This window comes from Columba livia, chromosome Z (assembly GCF_036013475.1).
Source record: "Columba livia isolate bColLiv1 breed racing homer chromosome Z, bColLiv1.pat.W.v2, whole genome shotgun sequence".
NCBI classification, from domain to species: Eukaryota; Metazoa; Chordata; class Aves; order Columbiformes; family Columbidae; genus Columba; species Columba livia.
In genome coordinates, this window is record NC_088642.1 from 10,226,342 (window position 1) to 10,242,991 (window position 16,650).

Below are 16,650 nucleotides of genomic sequence, written 5' to 3' on the forward strand. Positions count from 1 at the left end.
TCGGCTTGGGTCTCACGGGTTTATTCAGGCATCCGCTTCACAGCCGCCCAGAGACCCACAGCCACCCTGGGACTGCAAATCTCGCCCACCACCAATTAATTAATCAATGAGTCATTTAATAACGAAGCCAACCCTCCCTGGCTGCCTCCCCTGTGCCAGGCACAGAGCAGCGAGGTTGGGCACCAACCCCAGGGACCGCGGTAGTTCAGAGGCAACACCGTCAGGAGAACGAAAGCTGCCAACTTGCCTGTTTGGGGTTTTTTTTGAAGGAAAAAAGGCTCTACTGCCTAGCAGAGACTCAAGCATCACTTCCACTTTCCCAGTGCAGCTGCTGAGTGGGAACAAAAGCAGTGACGGCCAGATATGTAGATACCCAGGAAAGCATAGCACCACGCTGCATGCAGAGGTCGCAAATCGCTTTCTAGAACTGGGTTCATCCCCTTGTTTTTTTTTATCCCAAATGGGGTACTGAGGCACAGAGAGGTTAATAACAAAACCAAAACAAAACAACAATCCCACTCCAAGCACGTGATGAGTGGAATCAGAGGTTGGGCAAAGGGCACCGCTGCTTCCCCAGGGAAGGGGAGACACCGAGAACATGACCGTGCCTCAAGTGCTGAGGGAAGAACAGGGAGGGATGGGACAGAGAAACGGGCATGAGAACAGTGATACATGGAGCCCCAGGCTCCCCACGGCAGCGCCAGCCCCATGGACCAGCGCAGGGAGACGCTCCAAACAGAATTCCGCGGCAGCTTTGAGAAGCGCGGGATGAAACTGCACTGCAGAGCATGCTGAGGATGACACATCCCCTGTCACCCTCAGCCATGGGACACAGGGACCAGAAACAAGTCTCCTTCTCTGGAGACATTCAAAACCCGCCTGGACATGTTCCTGTGTGACCTCACCTAGGCGTTCCTGCTCCGGCAGGGGGATTGGACTAGATGATCTTCTGAGGTCCCTTCCAATCCCAAACATACTGTGATACTGTGTGATACTGTGAAACAAACCAGTTGGAATAACTGCTCCAGGAGAGACCCAGCAGGCTCCAGTGACAACCTCAGCAGAGACGTAGGGCAGGGCCTGCTCCCCAGCAGGCCAGGATTCCCAAAGAGCCCTGGTTTGGACCAGCAGGCGCCTTCCTCTGGATGCTCCTTGAGGTTTTAAATCAGCACACACAGCCACATCTGCTCTAGGAGCAGCGGCATGTCCTGCTTTCAATGTCACCAACTCTCTTATCCCCAGCACACTCAGGAGAACATCAGCCAAAAAACAACAAAAAAAAACAGCTTGAGGGCAGCTGGGGAGGGTTGGCAAAGACTCAAAAAGACAATGAAAGAAAGCAAGAGTATCTCCAGCCCTTGGAAAACTCGTCTTCTTGAATGTGAATTCTTTGGTGTAGTAGCCAGTCTGCCTTGGCCAAGCAGCTAGCACTCCTTGGCATCTCCGCAGTGACAAGAACGCATTTGCAGCTTTGTTACCGCAGTTTTGTTTATCTCCAGTGACTTGTGCGTGTTTCCGTGGCGCTGCAGCCTCCTGGGGTCATGAGCCTACAGCCCCCGCAGGAGGACAGAGGGGCGAGATGGAAGGATGAGGAGAGGAAGCCCACACGCTGTCCGAGTCTCTAACCACGAACAAGGGGTACAGGAAGGCTCGCAGCGTGAAGGTGGCCACTGAAAGAGGAACTAGTCCCAGAGATGGGAGAGAAGGAAGCCCAGGGGCCTGGGTGGCAGCTGCAGAGATGTCACAGGCCAGTACTACAGCATGAGCAAACATAAGGATTTCTGCAAGCACAAATAAAGACAGGCAGCAAGCTCCTGACCAGGTTACAAGGTTACAACAGGGCCTATCTGGGCTTCAGCCTCACAGTTTAGCAACATATGTTATTTAGACTAACCTCACCTTAAAATTCAGTGGGTCGCTGCTACCTCCATCCCCTTCCTCCTCTCCACGCTGATGCACCCCTCACCCATCAGTACGGCTCCCTTAAACTATCTGGCCACCAAGGAGTCACAGTATACATCAAACAACCTATTTTTAATGGTGGGACTGCTTAAGCCCATCTAATTGTGGGTTGATGCATTCCTGCCCCCTCCAGCTTCCCCCAGCTTCCCCCACCGCGCACTGCTACCTCTTGCCTGGCATTAGGAACTGGTGTGTGCACCCAGGCAGCAAGGCAGCCTGGAGAGCCACACCAGCTACAAACCAGTTCCTGGCTGTGTCAGGCGAAATTGAGCAGAGAGGTCCACAGGGCAGGTGAGATGCGAGGCTGAGGTGGCAGAGCACAGCCAGCAGGTCTGAAGGAGGACAGGCAATGGAAACCCAAAAATCAGAGCAGTTTAAGCCTCCCTGGAACTGCAGCTTACCATCTGAGCGAGCATTTTGCAGGGGTAAAATACAAAGCTAAACCTGTCCTCAAGCACTATTTTCCACAGCGACTGAGCAGTTGGGCATAATGGCAAGAACTGAAATGATGGGAGAGGTGACGAGACACTTTCCCCAGGACTCTCCAAGGCAGAGAAGACAAGAGTCTGCAGTTATGCTAGCCACCTGCAGTGAAGAACTCAAACAGGAGCAGTCATGGTGCATGAGTTAAAAAACAAACGGGACCAGAGCAAAAATCACCGCAGGAATCTCAGGCAAGCAGTCCTCAGCTCCTTCTGAAGTGGAAAGAGACAGAAGGTTTCATAGCACCAAGTAATGCCACACAGTGGTTCAGGGCAGTACGGAATCCCCGCTCCCATCGGAACCGCATGGGGAATTTAGCCGGGATGTGGCCAGGCACCGTGGTCACTGTCCTCTGCCCATAAAGAAAGAAATACGATGTTTCCTGACTGCAAGCAGTCAAGGGCAGGTTTGGGGTAACCCACTTGTGCCACGAAGGCCCATGCAGAACACCAAGGTCGAGAGGGAGATAAGCACCAAATATGAGATCACAGGCGCCAACAGCTGCAGTGCCTGGGGACCCTTCAAGGTGACATAACCCCTAGCACACACACAGACACCAGTGAGTGAAGCCACCTCCCAGAAGAACTAAGCTCAGGGCTTCTGGGCAGCTGTTCCCCGGTGCTGGAGCTCTGACCACGGACACTCTCGCAGTGGGACGGCTACGCCATAATGCCCCTCTCCTCCATACAGGGATGAGCCAATGTTCTATCACTACACCAACTTAACTGTTCACCATCAACAGCCAGCATCTGGGTGCAGGTACTTAGGAAGAGATCGGGAGCCCTGGCTGCTACAGGCAGGAGGACAGCGACAGGCGGAGACTGCAAGTGGAGAGTTCTTGGTCATGGACACAGTTCTCCCTGCTACCACTCCAACAAGCTAAGCCTGCTTCAGGCTCAATGAGGCTGCCCAGCCTCCTCTCCTTCGCAGGGGGGTCCTTCACAGGGCTGAGGAAGACCAGGAAAAGGGGAGTGAGTGTAGGGCAGGAGGGGCCTTGCTACAGAGCAACCAACTGGCTTTACAGAGGAGCAGCTGCCACTGAGACCCTGGGAACCATCTGCATGAGTAATCATGTGCACTTTTGATTCCAGCATGAAAACTGAGCACGTGAAGAGCAGCGGTGGCTGCAGGGCCTTCCTTCTCATCTCTCCCTTCCTTTTCCTCCTCAGCAGGCCCCTGACCACAAGTCACTGTCTCTGCACAGGCAAGGTGACACCCTGCTGGCCACCAAAGCTGACCGGCTGCACAGTGGGGACAGTTGTCAGGAGAGCAGCAGGGACATCCCCAGTTGGTATTTCTCCATAGGAACACTTCAGGACTCTTGCTTCTTGGTCTGCTGCAGCAGAGTCCTCCTGCTGCCAACAAATGCCCAGCGAGAGCTCTGATCTCCCCTTCTGAGAAACAGCACTGCAAGGAGCGGGGAACAGTTGGCTCTGGTCCTTCTGTGCAGCGCTGAGGCAGGGAGCTGGGGATGACCCCTGACTGCTGCCGGCAGGCACTCGTTGCTGGTGGCTCATGTGTCCCTCCCAGCTCCAGGGAGGCAGGGAGACAACCACAGCCTTGTCCGACGAGCAGGTCAGGTTCCCCACAGCACCGGCACTACCTGAGCTGAAGGTGGCTGAACCAGGTGCTGACGGCACAGTCCACACGCATCACCAGGGAGATCCCCAGCAGGAGACAGACGCTGCTCACCACGAAGCCCAGAGACTCAAAGAGGAACCTGCAGGCACAACAGAGGCAGTAAGGATATCAGAGCAACCACGCCCGCAAGAACAGGCTGCTGCCCTCACTCCCGGCAGACTGAATTCCTAAAACCTGAATTACATTCACTCGCCAGCAGTTGCTGCCTGCAACCTGGGAGCCAAGCATGCCTCTGCTTTAGAGGCTGTTCAGGACAACAACCAGTTAGGATTTTGAATCTCTCACAGGCTGAGGCCACCCCACACTTCTACTGGCCCCAAAATTTGTTAGTTTAGCATTTCTGGGTTTAAGATTTCTGGTCTGATATCTCTACCTTTGACTCTCTGCCCTGAATATTCTTAGCTTCCAGGTGAGTTCTGTGTGTCCTTGGAAATAAAGAGAAATTTCCAGGCTCTAGTTCAAGTTCAGCTTTTGATCTTAAAGCAGGAATTAGTTAAGGAGAGTCCTACAGCCTCTGCTAGGTAAGAAGTCAGAAGATTGATCACAGGGTCTCTTCCAACATTACTGTCTACAAACCCTAGTCAAGGTGTCAGGCATATGAGACCTAACACAGCATCAAAGCAACTCCTGGGACTTACTTTGGGGCAAAGACCTTCCAGACCATGAGGTGCCTCCTGAGGATCATAGCTGCACAAACACAGGCCAGAAGCTGTGGGTGAGATCAGGAAAAACAAGTTACAAGTGACTCTGGAGAGACCTCCTGGACACTAGGCTCACATTTGAAGGTGGTACCAAACTGCACACACCTGAGAGGTGGGCACAGCACACACCAGGAATCAGCATTCCAGAGGATTCCCTTCCATCGTGTCCTCATGTCAGTGAAGGCAAACAGCTCAGGGTACATGCAGGCCCTCCAAGGCAAGAGCCAGCACAGGGGAGGGCTCACACTATGCCTAATCTGACCTAATATTCCACTGAGAGGGACAATTGCTCTCCTGTTGCAGGGCCTGCCTCCTCCCATCCACTGTCTCTGGTCTGACCACACAAGAGAAGGATTTGAAGGGCTAAACCCCAGAAAACTATTAACTTCTTTCATGGGATTAAATTCCTGGTGTTTAGCTCCCTGTATCATGACAGCACAGGGTCAGATGAGAACCAGAGCTGGTGGAAAATAGACGGGCGTGGTCAAGAGGAGCAGGATCACAATCCTGCAGTTTCTGAACAGATATTGCCACTCTGGGCAGATGGGTACAAAAAGCAGCCTGATCCGTACTGCGGCTTTCAGACCAGAACCCTTCCCAAAGCACAGAGGAAATGACGTGGTGAGAGGAGAACCTGTGCAGCTGCTCTTCTGCCTGCAACCAGATATATCAACCCTGGACCTGACTATGCCCTGGCTAATGACTTTATCTCATCAGAGTGCCCCATCATTCTCACAGTAACCCATTTTCCTCTTGGACAGCCTTCTCCACAGCCATCCTCCCTCTGTCCATACCTGTGTCCCAAGGACAAAGAGGTACTTCAGCCCCAGCTGCAGCAGTGCAGTGGAGAACTTCTCCGGGGACTCCCGCAGCCTCATCTCCATCATGTGCTCCTCCAGCTCCTGCAGCTCTTCCCGGGGCTCCTTCTTGGGCTTCTTCCTCTGTGAGCCGGGCATCTCACACACAAAGGGCCAAAGCAGGAGCAGAGGGCAGCCAACTACCTCAAGGACAAAGACACATGAAGTTACTGGAGCCCAGGAGGTGAGGAACAGTTTAGGCTCACACCATCATGCCCTGGATGTGCAGGAGGCGCATACGCCAGCTCCAGTTTGCTGGTCAGCCACAACTGCATGGAATGCTGCAGGCCATGGGCAGCTCTGTGGCCTCAGAAAGGGACAGCAAGAACACTGCCGTTCAGCTGGTGCCATAGCCTTCATCACCTCCTGCTCAGCCTACAAGCCCCCAGACAAGGCAAAGCAGCTGAGCCATATCTGCTCAAGCTCAACAGCCCAGGAAGAAACTGATTTACCTGCAAAGAGGATATGGGAGGCAAAGGTGTTGGCGCCCACGAGGACAGCGGGCAGGAGGTTTGTGCTGTGGTCAAGGTGGAAGCCCACAAAGGCCGCATTCCAGTGGATGGCCGGGAAGACAGGCTGGTGGCCTGTGGAATAGAAGAACTGGGAAGCAGCAAGGAGCCAGGAGATGACTGCATACCAGGGCACTGAAAAAGGCTCTGCGAGACAAAAAAAAAAATTAAAAAAAGACTGAGAGATCAGCATCGAGGAACAAGACAGATCCAAGGTCAAAAAAAGCCTGTTGATTTTTATTCCAGGTTCCCATTCCACAGTCTCTGTTTCAGAGACAGAAACCAGACAGGGTCCCGCCACAGATACAGTGAGGGGCCAGGCAACCCCTCTGCTGCCACTGGACTCCCTCAGCAGCTGTGAGGTCTGGTGGCTGCTCACACCCTGGGAAGATGGAATGGGTGTAGAGCCTCCTTCTCTGACACAAGGGACTTGTCCTCCTCCCACATTACATCCCTGCTGCATGCATCTCTCTTCTACTAGGGGATTTACACAGCTTTAAAAAAGCTGGAGAAGGCTCAGCCTGGAGAAGAGAACGCTTCGGGGAGACCTTATTGTGGCCTTTCAGTACTTCAAAGGGGCTGATAAGAAAGGTGGGGACAGACTTTTTAGCAGGGCCTATTATAACAGGACAAGGGGTAACGGTTTTAAACTAAAAGAAGGGAAATTCAGGCCAGACATAAAGGAGAAATTTTTTACACTGAGGGTGGTGACACACTGGCACAGGTTGCCCAGAGAGGTGGTTGATGCCCCATCCCTGGAGACATCTAAAGCCAGGCTGGACAAGGCTCTGAGCAACCTGATCAGGTTGCAGATGTCCCTGCTCATTGCAGGGGGGTTGGACTAGACATCCTTTGAAGGTCACTTCCAACCCAAACTATTCTATGATTCTATGATCCCATGAGGATCTGTGCACCACCGTTCTCCAAGAGCAGAGACTGGGCCCTGCCTGTCCCACCAGAAAGAAAACAATGTCGCTGCAGATAAGGTCACACCTCCAGAGGATGCTCTACTGAGCCCTGACTCACCAGCATCTCCAGCAAGGCCTCTGGCACGTGTGTGGAAGTGCAGCAGCACGAAGGCCTCCAGGAAGAGGAGAAGGAAGGCGAGACTCAGCCGCTCGCTGTGCAGAAGCATCAGCAGGAAGCCCAGCAGAGTGAGTGCTATGACCAGGGCTGCGGAGTACACGCTGCCCAGCCCGTAGGCTGCGACAGTGGCTTTAGTGCTGGCCCCCTCCAGGCGGCTCTTCTGAGACTCCTGCATCCTCTTGTAGATCTGAGGGATGACGTGGAGGAAGTCGACTTCAGAGCTGGGAACACCCAGGTAGGGAGTGACGATGGATCCCGCCGACTCCCGTGTGTCCTTGGCGAACACTGTCATGGGATTGCACAGCAGGAGCAGCAGCCCCACAGACGCCAGTCCATAGACAGCCCACGGAAAGGCAACAACTGCCACCTGCACCAGCTCCTGCAGCTTGCCCAGAGAGTCATCAGCGCTGGAGGCAACAGCCCAGTAGCAGGCGATGCACAGGACCACCAGTGGGAACCCCCAGCGCACAAAGAGCACGAGAGGGTCTGAGCTGTTCAGGTTGCCATAGTGTCGTAGCCAGCTCCGCACTGCATAGACCAACCCAGCCAGCAAGGCCACGCACAGGAGGTAGAAGAGGTTCTTGGCCCGTGTGTTTCTCAGGCTGGCAAGGGGGGAGAGGAAAAGAGAGGGCCGGCACTGCTGGATTTCTTCACGGCACTGGTGGAAGAAACCAGAGAGGCGCATGCAGACCAGGAGCACCGCCACAAGGCACAGCAGGTACCAGATCTCTCGCCGGTAAGAAGAAAAGCCAAGGAGCTGCTGCTTGGGGCCTTCTGGCACAGTCAGGCGGCCATCCCAATGGAGCTTCCCCACCAGTAACATCACCAGTGAGGCCAGCAAGAATGGGGCCACCCGTGCCTCGGCCACCACAAAGCTATCAGAGAACATTGCTCCGCAGCGGAAGAGCAGAATGCCCATGGGGAAGGCCATCCCCAGCCACGCTCGCAGCCTCTGCCTCAGGCCAACGCTGGCCAAGGGTGGCTGACCGCCTGCCAAACGGGCACGCTTGGGATACCGGCCCCACCAGTGCCAGAAAAATCCCAGCTGAGAAGCTGCGGCTGCCCATGATGACACCAGGAGCAGATCCAGCCCCTCCTGGGTAAACACATGGGCCAGCCCAAGCAGAAAAACCCCCACCAGGCCCCAAAGCAGTGGGTACAGGAGGCAGCTGCGATAGAAAGAGTCCGACACCGCAGCCAGCTCTGAGGCCACGTAGCAGAGCAAGCACGAAGCAGCGATGAGGGTGCAGCCCCCCACCATCCGCAGGGGCTGGAAGCGGGCCCAGGACTGGGTGCACACAGCCCGTGCCTCCCGCAGGTAGAGTTGGAAGCGACCGATGAGGTTCCTCAGCCTGGACTCCAGCTCTGGAGGCACCGGCATCGTCCCCTGCACCTGGATGAGGAGCTGAGTATGCTCCTCCACAGCACTGGAGAAGAGCTCCTGCAGACGCTGGAGCTGCTCTGCCGGCAGGTCCTGAGCCACCAGTGAGTATGAGCGCAGGAAGCGGTCCACCTACAGGAGAGGGGACACGGGGTCACACAGTTGCACTGGGACCACTGGGAACAGAAGTCACTGTTGTCTTCCTCACTCAGCCCCTTCAGAATGGAAACAGGCCCAATCTGCCAAACCCCTCCAGGAGAGACCCATCCCCAGTTGCATCATCCAGGGCTGGTCACACAAACCCAGGATGTGACTGGCAGGAAATACAACCCTTCTGCCAAAAGGACATGACTCTCAAGTGATATATCCACCCCAACAGCCATACTGACTCCTCTTGGTTCTTGACCAGCAGATGTACCTTTGGTAACGCTGTGCATCACTAAGGACTTTATTTATATGGAGTATTTGGAAACAATTAGGCAAACGTCCTCCAGAAGTGCAAGTCATTACCAGCTATTCATTTGCACTTGATGTTGACTTTTACATTTTTTGTTTGAGGACAGACATCAAATTAAAGAGCTTATAGTGGATCAAATCAAACTGCTCTGTCTAAATAGATCTCATTCTGCTCCCTACGTCAAGAGCACAGGAACAGAGGCAGCTATGATCCCAAAGTCATACCAAAAGTCTCACAAGGGCCTTACCAAGGCAGGGTACCTACACAAACACCCAGCTGCTGTAGATGTGCTCAAGCCCTGAAACACACCAATACCCTCACATGTCTTATAGCTGCCTCAGGGCTCAGGCAGAGTCAGCCAGCCCCCGCAAACACACGCACCAGCTCCCTCCCAGGCCCGCATGACACTCCTGGCATGCAAAAGCTTCTTCAACACCATGATCGAGCCACAGGCAAATGACTGCAAATATTTAAACAAGTAGGACTGGATAATGCTAACTCCCAACAGATGATGGTCGATACACTCAGTGACTGATGAACAGTAATGCACACTATCACCTTCATAGAGCAGCAGAGTGCTTTGTCTTTTAAACACACGGCAAAGAGGCTGAACACTTCTGCCATCCCATCAGCAGCGCTATCCTCCCCAGCTCCTCACTGATCTGTACCAGTGGCCTCCAGCTGGCGCATCTCAGGTTGCTTCCAGACATCCGGCCCCTGGTCTGGTTTGGCTTCTTCCTTGAGAAACCCAGGTGTTCACCTGGGAGCTGGCTGGGGGAGTTATTTGTGTCCTCCCAGCAATGCTGGGGTCCCCCAAAGGCAGGCTGGCACTTCGTTAAGACATGTGCCTTGTAATACGTGTGGCAAATCTGGTTCTGTAGCATGCCAAGAGCCACAACCAACAGCTCTCGTCCTCCATAGAGGCTCTGGCTTGCTCCATTGTCTGGGCTTATTTTATGTCTGGTATAGGCATTTTTGTTCAAATTTTGTCACTCAGCTGTTGGGGTTACACATTTCGTTGCACTTGGTGTAAACTGTTCCTTCTCTCCCTCACTTTATTGTCACGTGTTACATGGTATTTCTTTTATTTAGTCCTTCGTTACTATTTTCCTTCCATCACTAATTTAGAACAGCTTCTTAGCTAACAGTGTTTCTCCTCCAAAACTGAAGCAGCATCAAAACATACACTTGCACTCTTGAATCTCCATTAATGAAACTTGCCCCTATTCATTTCCAGCCTTTAAAGAACCAGCCTCCCCATCAGCGTCCCAAGCAACAAAATCCATCTCTCACCACCTGGGACTGGGCCTCACCCTGAAGCAGACGCCACCTTCCTGGCCAGTGTTTTCCACACCACAGCACTCATCACCGAGCACTAAACAGGTGTCTCTCATTTCTCTTCTGGAAAAACGGTGCTGCCTTTTACTGGAGCTAACACTGCAAGGAGGTAACTCTTCAAAGTTCCCCACAAAGATAACACCATGTCACCACCCCACCTTCACCAAACAAAAGAGGTTTTTGCTTAAAAAGCCATTCCTTCTCCCCTCTGGTTCAATGGGAACGCAGGCCATAGGCCGTACCTGCTTGGCATTGATGTGGTAGACCGAGAGCTGCTGTAGGGCTGCAGACAGAGTGTCACCGTCCCCAGAGAACAGCTCAGCCATCACTTCCCCAATGTTACTGTAGGGGATGGGCACACCCAGCAGCAAGGCCACAGTGGGCACCAGGTTCACCTGGGGAACGGCCTCAGGCTCCTGAAGAGAAGGGGAGGAATCAGAAATTCGGAAAGAACACAGCAATCGCGGCTTTTCACTCAGGCTAGAGGATGGTGGGGAAGACATTCCTGTTCAGAGGGGAATCTGGGGAAGCCAGGAAGGGGAAAAACATAGCAGAAGGCAGAGGCACAGCTTTGCTCTCCCTGAGCGCCCTGCAGAGGAATGGGGTGGCTGCTGGAAGCTGCAGGTCCTTGGGTCTGGCCCCCGTGGCCTGGCAGCTCCCCTGGCCCCACTCAGACACCCCTCACAGCTGGAGGGGCCTGAATATGGGTCCCAAACACTTCAGTCACCTGCATCCCATGTCAGCATTTCCATTCTTCCCTTGGGAAAGGTGACAGACTTCCCACCCCTCTAAATCTACACAATCCCATCAAAAGGTTACTTGCTGTAACCCAGGATGCAGTTTTCACCCCAGATGCCACCCCAGGCAGTGACAGCTGCTTCTCACCTCTGGAGGGCCACTGCCAAACAGGGGTGTTTTGCTGTACACAAACAAAGCTGCATTCACTTCCTTCTCACTGTCGCCACCATGGTCTCCAGTCTCTGTCATGCCGTGGTCCCCAGCCACCAGAAGAAGGGTGTCATTCCTCAGGTGATCCACCAAGGACCTGCCACCAGGATAAAGAAGGTCAGCTCCTACTTTGTCAGGGCCCAAACAGCCCAGGTGGGAGAGGACGTCCTCACCAAGCCTGCATGCACCACAGAGGCGAAACCCACAAAAGGGTAAGAGCAAAACTAAGTGCTGATGCAGAGCTGTAACAACTGTGCCAGGTACCAGGGCAACGGATGTTTTAAAACCAAACCGAAAATTCAGAGCCCTGAGACACGGTGGATTGATCTTAGGTCCCCAGGCAATGGTGGCTGGTTCCTCAGTGCCTTCAGGGATCTTGACAAAATACAATTTAAAAGGACCAAATTTTAGGCATCTTGTATTTGGGTCTTGTACATTGTATCATGCTGCATGAGCAATCTCCTACTTTTAAGGAAAAAAAAAAGGGATTTGTCCCTGCCATGATATATACCACGCTCTCAGATGCAACAGGGCAAGTGACCCACTCCTTCCACATACTAAAGCAGTCTTAAGAGTCAAAAGCTGCAGCATTTCAGGCTGAGGCATGGCTGCGTGATCAGGATGGCTGGATCCCATTCTGCCCTCTGACATGAAGGCATAACTCACAGGCCTGCGCAGCAAAGGCAGCATTCCCTAGCCAGTGCTCTCCACGTGCTTTCCAAACATCAGCAACATCTCAGTGTGACAATGTTCATTTTAAAGACTGAGAGAGTGAGGCTCAACTGTACTCAAGATGCACAGCTTGGTTGAGAACCAATGCTCCAAGACCTGAGGACAACCTTACTCTGAAACCAAACCTCTTGTGAACATCTCTCTGTGCAACTGAGACTGCCACACCGCTGGGGTTTCAGCTGCTGCTGGCCAAAGCCATTCTCCATGGTAAAAGGCACAGCAAAGCTTCTTTAATTTTCCAGCTTGCAAGTTTCTCTTCCCTTTCCTCCTTTCCCTGATGGGCAGGGCGGGGGTTAACAGGGAGCATCTCCCACACTTTATTGTCCTGCAATAAATGGTGACAGTATTGCCTGTTGCCGTCTGCATCTGCCTTGGGAAGATCCCACCAGCCTGGATGACGGAAGAGGCCAGCTGGCAACCCCCCCACTGCCACGCTCATCACCTGAGCATCTCGTTCATCTGTGTGAGCTTCTTAGCCATTTCAGGATGGTCAGGTCCGTGTTTGTGCCCACAGTGGTCCACGCCAAGGAAGTGAGCAATCAGCACGTCCCATTCACCACTGTCCACTGCAGAACAAGAGCAGCCTTATCACACACTAGCCTGGGATTCAGGCACGAGCTCTGTGCCTGGATCCAGCCGCTGGAGCTTTCTGGTTGCTTCTAGAAACTGCTGTTTCTTCCCGTCCTGCCATAGTCACCCCCAGCCCTCAAGCAGATTGATGCAAGTGTTAACAGAGGCACACTCTTGGTCTGTGGGCGCCTGGGTGCAACATCGCGGAGAGCTCAATGCCCAGCAGTCGCCCCAGTACCTGTGTTTTTTATCAGCAATCCTCAGGAGAGGAATGGCCCAGTGTCACCCAAGTCACCCTGAAACACCTAACTCAAACTGCTAAAACCTGAGCTAAACCAGGAAGATGCTCAGGAAAAGAAGAACCCAGAACTCCAGTCCCCCTCTGGAGGTATTTCAGTTCAGACTCATCAATGTGCCCCTCTGCATCCCACCCAGGACATGGGCCCAGCACACCAGTGCTGCCCCTAGACAAAAAGTTACCCCAGCCTCTCCCCTCTGCTTCAGGACCTCATCACATGAAAGCCAACATACTTGGAGCTGAGTGATGAACTGCAGCTCTCCCACAAGGACATCCTCATGAAAGGCTACTGAACCCCTGATTCAGCTAGATTCATACACAGATTAAAAAAAGAGCAATCCCCTCGGTCCCAGGACCTTAGGGAAGGGTGTGAAATCACCTAAAATTCACACACCAATCGCACACTCCACCTTCTTCCCAAGGCTGGCAGCCACTGATGCCTCCCAGTGAACAGCTGCACTGTTGTGTGTTTCCCAGAACACAGTGTCCCTGTCCAGGCAGCCACGTCTCACAGTTAAGCTGCTCCGCCTGCTCCACCCTGGCACTGTATTACTAGGACAAACACAGAAGTCCAACCTTGTCCCATCGAGCTGCACTCCCTCCCGGACAGAGGAAAGGTTTGCGGGACCCAAAAGCCAGCTTATCTGTGGAAATCCAGCTACGTCAATGTAATCCCCAGAGAGCAATGTGTGACTGCCCGGTGCCACTCTGTGACAGAAAAAACTCTTCAACCCTACCCCAATCTTGCAGCAGGGCCCCCACACAACACAAATGGTTATCCAGGCTCTGGGAATAGTGCTGCTTACCAGTTGGATAGAGATGCTGCAGGATCCCATTGTCCACGGTGTGAAGATCCTTCACATTAAAAGAAGGGAAGAAATACGAGCGGAAAAACTTCTTGGGGAAGAGTCCTTCCCAAGTGTCATCGCCCATGAAGATCACTCTCCTTCCTGAGTTGACAAGAAAGGAACCAATGAGAGCAGAGAGCCCACCCAAGTCATGATGTTACCCACACTGGTGCAAAGAGCCCGTGCAGATCCAGGTCAGGATCCGGAGCACTGGCTCCACTCCAACCTATGCTCGAAAGTGACCTAAATTAAAAAGACCATCTGGTTGTACATGAATTTGAATACGGCGAATGACCACCTCTGTTCCTAAGCCCACAAATGGTCCTCCTACCAAATCCACCAGCACAACCTCGCTGTTTATAATTGACCTCTGACACATCACCTCAGCAGAGAGACCTGTGGGTTAAGCAGGCCAGGAAGCAGGTAAGTACCCACCATCCTGCTGCAGCACCTAGGAAGGTGCAGCATGAACAGAGAAGCCCTTCCCCAAGGCTCACGACCCCACTGTAAAACACAAGGCGGTACATTGCTGCTGACAGGGGTTGAGTAGAAGCCGTGAGGCCCGGGCTCCGGCTTTAAACTCAACAGTGGTGGGTTTTCATATGCACAAAAGAGAAGGCAACAACTCTGATGCTTCCCACTGCCCTCGCTTTGCATGTTGTGCCTGCCCCCAAACAGCCCTCCTCGTTTCTGCAGAACCTCTCCAGCCTGGGAGCGAGGACTGTTTCCTCCAAGGTGCCTGCTCTGGCACAGAGTGACCAGCGTTTTTCACCTTGGATGATCTACTGTGTTTGCCCACCTTGCTCGCGCACAGAGGAGTGGACAACCCAGTCACAGTGCCTTATCCCAGGCACTGGTATTTGTGTGGCCCTGAGTCCCAGAAGGAAATTTCTCTGGGAAACACAAGACTGCGTCCCACCCCCTTTTATCTACTCCACCATCCCACCCTAACAAGCCCTTTGCAGCTGCACTAAGCACACTCCAGCAGCACCAAACCACAAAGAAACTGTGATGAGGCTGCTGCCTACCAGGCGCAGGCGGCAGGCCAGGCACGCTTGCTGCCTGAGCAACACCCCCACGGCACACCCGGCACCAGCTCCTCCCTCGTCGTGCACCTCATCTGAATGCAAATATGACACGACTGATTACCCTTGGCTTTGTACAGCCATTCCTGGTGATGACCTTGTGACGGGCACCACCAGTACAGCCACTTTAGCCTGCTTTCTCTTCATCTTTGAAGATGAAGAAGTCATGGTCCCCACCACCTCTCACTCCCAGTACAAGCTGGAAAAACCCTGCCTGTGTGACAGCTCTGTCTGAGACAGCTGTCAGCTCAGTATGGCAAAAGAATCAGCTGACAGGGTGGAGGTTGCACAAGCAGTTCCCTTCGCAGGTACAGAGGAATAAATCTCCTGCACAAGACCTGACCATTGATTTGCATGACACTACCCCTGCGCACCTACCGTTCTGCACCAGCTGTGCCAGCAGGTTGTCCTCCTGGATCGCGTAGGTGGCAAAGTTGCTGCCCACGTCGATGAAGGTGGGCAGCGAGCCGGTAGTGAGGCCCTTGATGCGCTGCATGGTGGCAGTTGGGGGGTCGGCTCGGAAGCGGTAGAGGCGAGCATGGCGAGGCTGGGAGGTTGTGAGGTGGTGCAAGAAACTCAGCTTGTTCTCATAGGGCAGCGGGCTGGCCTTGGCTGGGTTAAAGTGGGCGAACTCGAAACGGAGGGCATCGATGATGACAAGCACGGCCTTGGAAAAGCGCTGGGGTGCCCAACAAGAGCCCGGCGGGAGGCTCTGCCTCTCCCAGAGTGGCGGCACCAGCGGGTCTGAGCAGGAGCTGCTGCTGGGAAGCTCAATCCGGGTGAGCAGGAAGCCGCTCATGAAGAGCGCGATCCCAGCGAAGAACAGCAAGCAGACCCAGGCCAGGAAGAGCAGCACCGGCCACCGCCGCATCCTGCAGGGAAGGACAGGCAGGCTCAGCACCCCGCACCTCCACCTGCGCCAGGTGCCGCCAGCCCAGGTGCTGCCCTGCGTCCCACACCCGCCTGTCCCCCACCGCCACCCCCGGGGCCGCAACCCCGCCCTGTGCCCAACCCGCCCCGCGGCTCCCAGCGCTGGCACCCCCAGCCACCACACAGCAGCCCGGGCTGCGGCCTCACACCGAGCCGCCCCTGACCCCCATCACTCCCCGTCCCCTCAGACCGGGCCCGGCACCCCAACTCCCCTCCTGCCCCTCCGGCTGCCCTCACAGCCCCCCGTCCCTTGTGCCCCCTCAGCACCCCCGTCCCGCTCCCCCAGCCCCGCCGGTCGCCCCGTTCCCCTCCCGCCCCACCTGCGGCCGCCGCGACCCGGCGACAGCCGCCCCCCCGCCGGAAGCGCCCGAGAGCGGCGGCGCAGGGAGCGGCGGGCAGCGGCAGCGCCCCCTGGCGGCCCGGAGGCGCCGAGCTCCCCAAGGGGGAGGGCGGACCGAGAGCGTCCCCAGCTCGGCCGAGGGGTTGTTTTAATTAACTAATTAACCAACCGCCTGAGGCGTTCCTCTCCCTGCTGTGCGCGCTACGACGAGCATGCTGTAGAGAATCCGCCATCACACACCGCAATGGCAGCTACTGGGAGAGCAAAGGGATGATGACAGGAGCTCACGACCCTGGAGAGGGACCTTTCCGGGAGAGGGACCCCCTAGGAGAGGGTCCCCCCGGGTAGAATCCTCCCCTGGCTCCCCTTGTGGATCACTGCATGTTCGTGAGAGCTCCCTGCAGGAGCCTGTTTAGGAGGCATGGTCCCCATTTGGCGGCAGACAGTGGGGTGACAGGTGGCGCTCCCAAGCGCCAGGGGACGT

At 54.6% G+C, this 16,650-nt stretch overlaps 1 protein-coding gene across 3 annotated transcripts; it reads right to left on the reverse strand.

Moving 5' to 3' along the window:
• Window positions 1-5: 5 nt before the first annotated feature.
• On the reverse strand, window positions 6-16,441 carry PIGO (phosphatidylinositol glycan anchor biosynthesis class O). Of its 3 annotated transcripts, XM_065047106.1 has the most exons (11): window positions 16,147-16,441; window positions 15,275-15,768; window positions 13,770-13,913; window positions 12,538-12,661; window positions 11,301-11,460; window positions 10,658-10,831; window positions 7,180-8,752; window positions 6,097-6,300; window positions 5,582-5,784; window positions 4,725-4,795; window positions 6-4,165 (listed from the first exon to the last, which is right to left on the reverse strand). In XM_065047106.1, the coding sequence occupies exons 2-11, from the start codon at window positions 15,765-15,767 to the stop codon at window positions 4,045-4,047; spliced, it is 3,267 nt and encodes a 1,088-aa protein (XP_064903178.1). In that variant the 5' UTR covers window position 15,768; window positions 16,147-16,441; the 3' UTR covers window positions 6-4,044. The 3 variants fall into 3 exon arrangements, with proteins under 3 accessions (XP_064903178.1, XP_064903179.1, XP_064903180.1); XM_065047107.1 differs by lacking the exon at window positions 4,725-4,795; XM_065047108.1 differs by lacking the exons at window positions 6-4,165; window positions 4,725-4,795 and having other exon boundaries at window positions 5,582-5,788.
• Window positions 16,442-16,650: the final 209 nt, after the last annotated feature.